Raw genomic sequence first — 10,691 nt, 5'->3', positions numbered from 1 at the left:
AATTTTTATTTCTGATTTTTATCACGTTTTTTTTTATGGATTTCAAAAATGGTTTATTTTTAAGCATTCGTAAAAATATAAAATATTGTATTTACACCGTTATTGCAAAACAAAAAAAAGCTATATGAAAGAAATATGTGAAAGAAATATAACGTTTTGATAGCCAACTACACCACAACCAAGCACACCAACATGCAACCGTTGCAATTTTGTTTAAAATTTTAATGGGAAAATGGCATAATCTGCAGTAATAGTTAAGAAGAAATACAATAGTAATTTAAAGAAAGCCTTGTACATAAAAATCAATAAAGAAATAAAATTGAAAACTGCAAACACCTTTCTTCATTGTGTATGTAAGCAGAGGAGCGGAATTCACTATAATTGAAATATTAAAATTTATTAATGTAAAAAAATAAAATTTACAAAAATCTAAAGCATGCAAATATCAACAGTGTAAATGTGTGCTAGTAGTAGTAAACTAGTTTTATTATAAAACTTTATATATTATTATGTAAAAGATTATTATTACGATTAATAAAACTTGATACATAATATTTAAAAAAAATAAATGGTGTAAACACTTAACTTTTATTTATGATTCTAAACAGACTCCAAAAAAAAAAATATAAAAAAGAAAAAATAATAATAAAACAGTTACATAAGTAAATATGTGCATCATGTGAGCGATTTGTTGTTTGTATATATTTATACACAAGCCTTTTTTCTACAGCGTCCAACAGGAAATACAAATAAAATAGATTATAGTGTAAAAATATTATATAGTTTTAATTAAATTGATATACATGCATATATACATACTTAGTATAAACCAAATGAAATTTAGTTTTTCAAGCACGAAAGTTTTAAACCTACTTTTGCTGCTCTATAGCGAAAAAGAGAAGCTAGTAATGAAAATATAATTTTTTTTAAATTTGTTTTAGGGTATGCTAGGGTCATAATATTTTATTTTATTATTTACATATGTACAATACATGCATATAATTTTAATATTTAGCAGTTATATATTTTATTTTTATTAAAAAATTTTGTACAACAATTTAAACTTTTTTTTTTAGTTATTTTTATATTTTTTTATAGATTTTTTAATTTTTTTTTTAAGATTTTTCTTTATTGCATATATTTATGTTTCTTGTTTTTATTACTATTATTTTATTATTATCAATTACATAGACCACTTTTTAACTAAACAAAATATTGATCCCTGATTAGCAAAATTAGGAGGGCTTTGACCAGCAATACAAGAAAAAACTAAACACTCTTAGAAACAGTGAAACAAATGAACGAAAAATTACTGATAAACCAAGTTATTTACCACACACACATACTATACATTATTTGTTGTATTATTGTTATAAATATTTCTTTCTGATATTAAAAATTAGATTTTAGAAGAAGAGTGATCCAAAGCGTATTAAAATCAGTGAATAATAAAAATAAATTTTAATATTTAATTAAAAATAAAAAATAAGTTAAACAAAACGATACGAAAAATAGCGGTAAATAAGAAATATTAAAAATGAGCTATATATGTATGAAGAAATAAATTAAGGTAGGAACAGTAAGTAAAAAAAAATTGAAAAATTAAAATTGAGTACGAATTGATAGATATGTTGCATTGTTCAAAAAAATAAATAAATAAAAAACTTCAAATTTTTCTAAAAAAAATTGCGCCCGAAATCACAAAATGTCACACTAAGCTACATTTATGTGTGCATATTGTACAATTTAATTGAGTAATTAATTTGGATTAATTAAAGTATATATTTTATATTTATAATTCTTTCAATTCCTTTGATCACAATTATATAGAGCCACAGGCGCTAGCGAAAGAAATACTAACTATAGATTTGTAAGCTAAATTTAAAGTGTTGCTAAAAATACTAAAACTACAACAAAGTTTAAATTAATAATTGTGTATGTGAAAATAATAATAATTGAATTAAAAGAAATGTTTGAAAGAAGTAAGTATAAAATTAAGCGTAATTTAGTGATTAAATAAATTGAGAAAAAATATAAAAAAATTAAAAATGTAAAATTATAAAACAATCAAACTATTGCATTTTTATTATTATTATTTTGTAAGATTTTTTATTATCAATTTCTGTGGCAGCATGATTAACTTAAATTAAAAATTCACCTTTCAATTTGATCACAGTAGTATAAAAGGTTGTAAAAAAATCTTTGTTTTGTTTTTGATCGGTCAGTTTGTATGACAGCTATATGCTATAGTAATCCGATATGAACGATTTGTACGGAAATTGTAGCGGTATCTTAGACAATAATCTGTACCGAATTTCTTGAATATAGCTTGTCAAATAAAAAAGTTTTCCAAGCAGGGATATGAGTTTAATCAGCCAGTTTGTATGACAGTAAACATCAAACACGGCTAATCTTTATAGGGTACAGTAATACTGTTTTTGTCACTTATTTTTCATCTTCGTCGGTTAATTTTTGAGTCCGATGACTATAAAGATTTTCTTTCGGTCTAAAATCATTGGGAAAAATAAATTTCTTCTCCACAGTAGTCTAGTCCAATTCTAGTCAACCTCCTTTAAAGGCGTTTCCGGAGAGGTTTGCGGCTACGTTGAACTTTTATCCGGTAACAAGGCAACATTATGTCTAATACTTTGCAACACGTCTTCGTGAGCGATACAAAAGATAGGCTTAGTAAATTCAGAAAGTAAGCAGGTGCTTCTGCTAGATTCGAGATGGACAGACGGGTAAATGAGTTAGAGTTCTAGGGAGTAATCTACAGATTATTGAAACTAGCAAGCAAATTAGGTTACTTTATGTCCGGTTTAATTTTTGGATAGTATGAAGGTACTACAGGGTTCTAGTGCTTCACACGTTTCGCGTTAGGTATCTTCGTAAAAGCTATTGGCGAATTACTACGTATGTATATTCAATAATGTCTTCTGATCTTTCAGCCATAGTTTAAGGCGGTAGATCGGTAGAATCAGGAAGGAGCCTTTCCCACGACAGTCGGGTCTACGTAACCGGCACTGCCAAGGACTTTCAGAGGCAGAATTCTGCCGCTATATAATAACAACAATAAACCGCAAGAGGCTCGATAAATAAGTATCTAAAAAAAAAAAAAGCGCGTTGTTTTCCATATAAAAACTTATTTTTATTTTAAGTTACAAAAATAAAATTAATCTATAAAATACCAATATTATTTACAATTGTATTACTAGCTCTAAAAATTCGTATACCTTAGAATCACAACATATAAACCTCTTTTGTAATCATTTCACTAATCAGACTTCTACAACAACTTTGGATCTCCTCAATGCGGATTTATTAATGAATAAAAACTGGATTAAGTTTGCGGCTACGTTGAACGCTACTTTTGCCTGCTTGCCTGTCTTCTCTTCCATCACGACCGAGCTAAACTCGTTCACGCGCTCACGGCTTTTGAAGTGAAAGCGGCTAGCTGCGCTTTTAGTGCGTCGATTTGGCAGAGCAATTCAATGTTTTGACGTTCCAAGTAGGCAGCGCGTATGGCAATCTCATCCTCCTTTATGCGTCGACGATCGCGCGACTTTTTAGCCGCAGCATTATTTTTGCGGCGGCGCTCATAGTAAGCCGCATCCTTTACTTGTCCACCGGCCGAGCTGCTGCTGTTGCCAGCACCGATATTATTATTTTCCTCACCATTGTTGGCATGCGCTGAAGAACTCACTTTATCCGCTTGTCCGCCAGTGTAAGAGGAGTCACAATCGCTGGACTCATCTGCGCCAGCGCCATGACGTTCCTCACCCTCACTGCTGGCGCCCTCAGGCGCATTGCTACTGGTGTTACTGTTGCGCCGTGAATTCATGCGACGCATCTTTGGGTTGGTGATGGTACGCGCGCCACCATTGCTGTTGTGTATTTGCTCCAGTACGCGCTTACGGTATTCCGTATAGCGTTCGACACGCGGATTGTCCAATAGCACGTCGGTGGCGGCGAAATTGGCGGCTATAACTAGCGGATCGCGTGGGAAGGCCTTGAAGGGGCGCGTAGACTTCAGCGGGTTCAATGCGGAGCTGCTGTTTGGCGTAGTGGGATTGTTGGGGGCAACGTTTGCCAACTGCATTGCGGGCGATTTACTGCGTCCATCATGGCTGGAGCTGGGCGAGAGTGGCGTCATGTGCACATCTGCTTCAGTTTTGAGATTGTGTAGCATGCTATTAGGCGTTGTGCTAGCAGCGGCGGCAGCAGCCGCAACGGCGGTCGCAACAGCCAAGGAATTATTGGAGATTGGTGAAGCCTGTGTATGTGCGGTGTAAAGCGATGCGTTTGATGCTGGTGGTGTCACTGCTGCTGCCAATGGTGGCGTGGTTGCTGCAGTGGCTTCTTTGGCGAGACCGATTGAGGAATAAAACGCTGGATAGAAGGATGCTAGCGGCGGCGCAAGACGCCCCATTTGTTGTTGGGCGTTGTAAAGCAAATTAGGTTGCAACAGCTGTTGCTGATGTTGGCTGTGTATTGGTGATCCCGCTGGCGATTCGGCATCGATGCTTGAGTTCGTATGATAAGGCGAAGGTGTTTTACGTACCGATGCAGTCTCAACGGAATCGCGCCGTGAGAGATCGAGTACCTCGCTTGCTGATTGGTGTCGGCTAGCGCACTCCGCTTGTGCGGTGCTGCCAATCAGCTGTGCCTGTTGTTGGTAAGCGTAGGCGGAGTAGAGTTCGAGCTGCTCAATTGTAGCGGCTGGGAGAGCGCCGTGTGTTTGGTGAAGCGCATGTTGTGTGAGCGGCAGGCTGTGATTGAAGGCTTGAGAGTGTGAAAGGAAGGACTGATGTGCGGAGAGACGTGCGTGCTGTGCGGTGGCTGAATGCAACAAGTTGTTGTGTTCTATTTGAGAAAATGATTTGTAATTAGTTGATGCGTTTTTATGAAAAAAATTTCAGGATTTCAATTTAATTTTTTTTTTTACATTTTACAGTTTCTTTGAATCTCAAACCGATGCTTACCATTTTTCAAATCAAATAGGAATTGTCCCGAAATGAGTTTCTCCTGTATCATCATTTTTATATGACTTCTCTCAATAACACTGCAATATATGGTATAGGCAGTTTTTGAAAAAAAAATCTTTACTGAAGTTTTCTTTCAAAATTATGGACGACTAACTTTGCACTTTTACTATATATACAGTTTTGTATGTCTAATTCCTACTGCTGTCAGTTTCTAACTACTCTACACACCCAGTCCATCAAGGCTTTTATACACGGCACTCTCCATCCATAACCGCTCTCTGGCTCTTTGCCTGTCTGTCCACATCATACGCCTATCCTTTTGTATTGCTCTAGGCAGTTTGTCCGTCCGTCCGTCCGTACACATCCAACCATTCAACGGCTTACACATATTCTGTATTCTGTTTGTTTGCCATAGCCGCCGCCGAAACGATTATCACAATGACAATGACTTGTGACAATGACAATTCGCCATCCCAGTTGCACTCACGCTCCGTGCGCCATTGCCTTTCCTGCTCTAAGCCGGCAGGTAGGAGTAATACGCTCTCTCTATTTTATTGTATTTAATCTTAGCTCAAAATATGAGCAAACATATGAATATTGTTTGCAAATGCAATTCCAACATAGCATAACAAACGGTACTTTAACATTGCAAGCATATTTGTTGTACAGGAAATGATTGAAATAGCGGCTCTCCACTCCCGTATTGTCGTTTGTATATGACCTGTTTCCGATTTTGCTTTTGGTTAAATGGTCGTTGTAGTGGCAGCGAACCCTTTCACCCTTAATAGCGGTACTTTGTATGGCGTTTGCATCGATTCTTTGGCAAAACACTTTCTCACACACTTTGCAACCCCGAAAAAGTAAAATGAATAACCCTTCGAATTCGATATTTTATTAGGGAAATTCACAAAATATTATATACTAAACGAATACATAATGCATGTATGTATGTATTTGCCGCAATGGGCGATGCTGTGAAGTTGTCTAAAGTCTTTGCGGGAATTCGGAAAAAATTAATGCAACGATGGCGTAAATGCCAGTTTTGCGTATTTAAGGGGTTTAAATTTTAAGATTTTTAAAAATGTCAAAGAATTTTATTATTTCATATTATATTTATTTTTAAAAATTTCGAAAATTCTTACATATGTAGATTTTTATATTAAACTTAATTATAAGAAAAGTTTTTTTATGAAAATTTCAACTTTTTTTGATTTTAGATTTTTTTTGTATTTTTATTAGCAGCCTTTTAATAATATCTCCAAAAAGACTTTTTTTTAATTTCAACTCTTTTGACTTTGAAAAACTGGCTGAAACCGTATGCAATGTTATACATGAATGCATGAATAAAATTAATTGAAATTTAAAAAAATTTAAAAAAAAAATGTGAGAATTTCAAAAAAGAAAAGTGAAAATTTCAAACCTTTTAATTTTTTTTATTTTCCTTGGGTGAAATTCTAACGCTTAAGTATTACATTGTCTAAAAAATTTTGAAGCTCTGCAATACTTACAACTAAAACCAATAGAGAAACAAAAACCAAGCGATTTTGGATAAGCCAAGCTTAAGCTGGTTACTGCAATTGAACCTCACTTTAACTGCTAACTTTTACAGAACAAAAAAGCCAAGTAGGGTAAGCTTTTGTGGGTTCGTCTATAGCGTATAAAATTTCATTGTCACAGTAAATATTGAGTGCAAAATCATAAGATGATTAGCAATTATGCTTTTCATTAACAAAACCCAAGCTTTCACTTTCCCAAACAAAAAAGCTTCGAAAGCTTATGAATGCTTGTGAGAGTATAAGCCAACATAGCGCTTTTACGAGAATTGTAGAAGTGAATAGGGAAGGAACTTTTTATACATGAATTTCTTTCAAGACAGACTAAGAGAGCTGATAGAACTGAGAGTCTTCCCAAGCAAAAAAGGTTCGAAAGCTTATGAAAGCTTGTGAAAGTATATGCAAACACGACGCTTTCACGATAATTGCATAAATGAATAGAGGGAATGAAGTGTTTATACATGAACTTCTTTCAAGATAGTCTAATAGAGCTGAGCGACTACAGTTTATAAAGCTGTAACTAAAAACTTTCTGAAATATTGCTTTAATTTTAATATATGTTATTTTTAAAGGTATATAATATTAATATCTGCAAAAAAAAAAATGCTTTGGAGCTTTCACACTAGGTGTGCTCCTTAAGAAAATACTAAAAGGTTTATTGCAACATATGTATGTACTTCGATTTGAAGAAGTAGATTTAGCAAAAATCTTAACAGCACCTCTTTCAATAATAAAAGTCGCATCAGTTTTCTTTGATGCTTACAAAAAACGAGATGAAGATTATTAGCTTATTTAAGGTTTTTAGGCTTTGCAGACATAGCATAGAAGATGGATAAGCTTAGTTGATCTTCCTGAGTAGCAGAAAAATCTGTGGACATCTTTTTTTAATTGAAATAAACATGAAGTAGTTTAAATTGTTCGCCGTATCACAAAACTCTCCTCACAAATGGAGCTGATACTCCGAAAAACATCAAAGAATTTGTTTTTATATGATTGCAAACACTCTAAACGAGCTCAGTTACTTTTTAAAACTGTTTGCTCGCTGCCCTAAACACAAAATTCGTACTCAGCGCACAGTGTACAACTTGTGATAATAATGTAAGGATTATTTTTAAAATAGTGGGACTTGGTTTGTTGCTCCTAGAAATATTAGTCACAAGATTTTTACGCCTCAAACAAATCCATTCCTCCAATGTCATTGTTCGTCTGCTTTGCATATATACAAAACACACTCATAAGCGCGCAACATGCTTTAGTTCGCGCCGAACAATCTAAGTTAATATGCAATCGACTTTTTTTCACGATTATAATAACTGAACCTTTGTGAGTGTGCTCTCATTTTTTGCTCTACATACGAGCGCGCGACTACCTAGTCAAGGTCCTGGCAACAATGCGCCCGCTATAATGTGCTACAGTAAATTTTCTGTTCTACTTTTGTTTGCAACACAAAGATCACGCGCCTACTTTGCTCTAGTTAACTACTGCAGAGTCCTCACAATTAACTTGAGCGTTTAGTGCATTTAGTTATTTTAATTTTCGGCCAGCGACAGGCAGAGTAGGGGCACATGAGTCTTCGTAGAAGTTCAGCGACTTATAGCTTGTAAGGTCAAACGCTAGCTACCGCCTCTTCCCTGTGGAATTTTCGTACTGCACAAATCGTGTTGCCACGAAATGCGAATCCTTTCCTGCAGTTTTGTGCACGCCATTCTACGACAAATCCTTTGAGGGTGATAGTGTTGCGGCACGCCTCCTGTAGCAAGGCAAATGCTGCTGCGTACCATCTATATTACGTTGTTGCGGATCCGATGATCTTACGACATAATGAACTGTGACGAATTTTCTTTGCAATACGACTGCAGCAGCATGGTTTGGACGCACAGTGCATGTGGACATATGCAAATCCTTTCACACCGTAGCTAATTGTATGCACCGAACTTCGCAAACACGAACGAGCACGAAGTTGATATTGCATACAGTTAATTTATTAATAAAAAGTTGGTTAATCGCTAAGGAGTTATTGCGTAAAAGTCTGAAATGATTGTAGCTACCACGCGACTAGCACTCGAATTGATTGGTGCGGAACTTTGCTAAACCAAGCAATCTTGCGTTGCAAAAAACTTTGAAAGTGTACCCCTGATCAAATTTGACTCGGACTGTAATTTTTTTAACACAAATACAAGTATTTGAGTGGCAGAAAGTCATTTAGGCACCAGAGAGATAGCATAAGATGTAAAAATCTTTTATGGATCGACTGGACATGTTGTGGTTAAGGTTTTCGCTATGAAGCGCATTTCCACTACGAAAAAGTTAGAGAAAAGTACCCGAAAATCTTCGTGTAGGCAACAGAGAGATAGTATAAGATGTAAAAATCTTTTATGGATAGACTGAACATGTTTTGGTTATGGATTTGGATATGAAGCACATTTCCATGACAGTAGGGTTTACGTAACCGGAATGGACAAGGATTTTTATGCGGTCAAGGCCTGTCAACTGGCAATAGTAATGGTGGACAACGTAGTTGAAGACTCCACATTCAACAAATGTATTACTGCGATTTTAAGAGTCAGAATTTATGATTATGGCGTTGAAATTGTTCAACAATCTAGTCGACTTCCAAAAATGAGCTGAAACTGTAAAATAGTTTTAGGGTCCTACAACCTTTTGCAATGAAATGGATTTCATTGCAAATATTGCAATTTTTAACATTTTCTTTACTGGAGGCTAACTCAGAAAAGATAAAGAAAGTACAAGAGAGTATGGATGATACATTGATTCCTTCTATTCATTGTGGAACAAAGTTTGCTAAGGTGGGTCGAACGCTTTTTTTTTTATTTATTCAGACCAAATTTATACTTAAGTCCTTTGTTAGTCTCAAGTGGAGAGAGCTCCAATTGAATATTAAATTTATAATAGGAAGACGAAAGCTAAGTTTCTGAAGAGAATTCAAAAAAAGTTCTACAAATTCCAAAAAATCATGAAGTCTTTGAAAGCTTTAAAAAAAAATGAACCATATTACGAATATTCCAGTTTTCTGTCAGAGCAACGGCAAAAGAGCATGTATAAGACGATTTCGAATTTCGCAGCGAACAAAAACAAATATTATTCTCAACATATGCGTCAGTCACGCCATATGTATTTACCATTTCTTTAGAAGCTTCAGTGCAATTTTAACTCTTTCTGCATTTCGCGCTAAAGTCCTTCAAACCCTAAGCAAGTACCCACTGTCCATAGACTGCTTAACTCTTTTCTGTAGCCTTTCTTAATTGCATACTTTCACTTTTCCGCTAAAAAGACAAAAACTGCTTGGCATGTCCTTAGAGGAAAAAACCGGAATGTAGATAGAAAGAGTTGTTCTTTACCACAACATGCTTTCAAGGAACTGCCGCAATGCAGCGCATATCGTATACGAGCGTTCGGTTAGCGGAAAACGCTTCCAAAACAAATAACGGGTAACAAAGGGATTTTTTTAAATTGCAACTCGGCGCGTACGATGCAATTTTTGTGCAATCCTTTGACTGACCTTGAACTGGACACACAGTGCACACGCATGCATAAACATAAATATAACGAACTGTAAGAACAGTTATTCATGCAATAGTATGCGTTACACGCATGGTAGCTGTAGTTGTGCACGCCCATTTTGTCTACTTCATTTGTGTACTTTTTTAGAGTGTTCTAAGTTCTTTTGCGCGCGCTGCCAAAGCACTATCTAGCAGTAAGTATTTTACGTTGTTGCTGTTGGTTTTTCGTCACATCGCTGTCTAATTTTAAATTTTCTTTTATTTTTGTTTTGGTGCTTGTTTTTTTCTTACGCGGAAGAAGGTGAGAAAGGATTCCAGTCATAAAAACTGTAATCGCTGTGCGGTGCGTGGGTATTAACGGGTTGTCAGCGCGCCCATAGACATTTGCCGCTGCTCTTGAGCAAACTCCGCCACTGAAGGGTAAAAGTCCTTAAGGACACCATTCTTTGTTATTAAATTGCCCATACATTTTTTATTGCATAATTTGCAATAGAGTTTCTAAGCAAGTTCGGCTTGATATTGCTTACCAACCTTAAGGCATACATATGTATATGTATATACATGTGTGTTGTGTCAGTTTTTGTTGGTGTTCGCGGAAGCAATATTTTTCAACACTCAGCATGTAGTTTGGC

General features: G+C 35.3%; 1 protein-coding gene across 1 annotated transcript; it reads right to left on the bottom strand.

Annotated features, from left to right (window-relative positions):
- Positions 1 to 3,226: 3,226 nt before the first annotated feature.
- LOC108976245 (protein giant) lies at positions 3,227 to 5,170 on the bottom strand. The gene is made up of 2 exons (XM_018945197.1): positions 4,983 to 5,170; positions 3,227 to 4,863 (listed from the first exon to the last, which is right to left on the bottom strand). Exons 1-2 carry the CDS (start codon positions 5,035 to 5,037, stop codon positions 3,419 to 3,421), a joined length of 1,500 nt encoding a protein of 499 aa, XP_018800742.1. The 5' UTR covers positions 5,038 to 5,170; the 3' UTR covers positions 3,227 to 3,418.
- Positions 5,171 to 10,691: the final 5,521 nt, after the last annotated feature.

The sequence above is a fragment of the Bactrocera latifrons genome, unplaced genomic scaffold (genome assembly GCF_001853355.1).
Source record: "Bactrocera latifrons isolate USDA-ARS-PBARC rearing strain unplaced genomic scaffold, ASM185335v1 scaffold_74, whole genome shotgun sequence".
Lineage (NCBI taxonomy): Eukaryota > Metazoa > Arthropoda > Insecta > Diptera > Tephritidae > Bactrocera > Bactrocera latifrons.
This window is presented reverse-complemented; position numbering and strand designations above follow the sequence as displayed.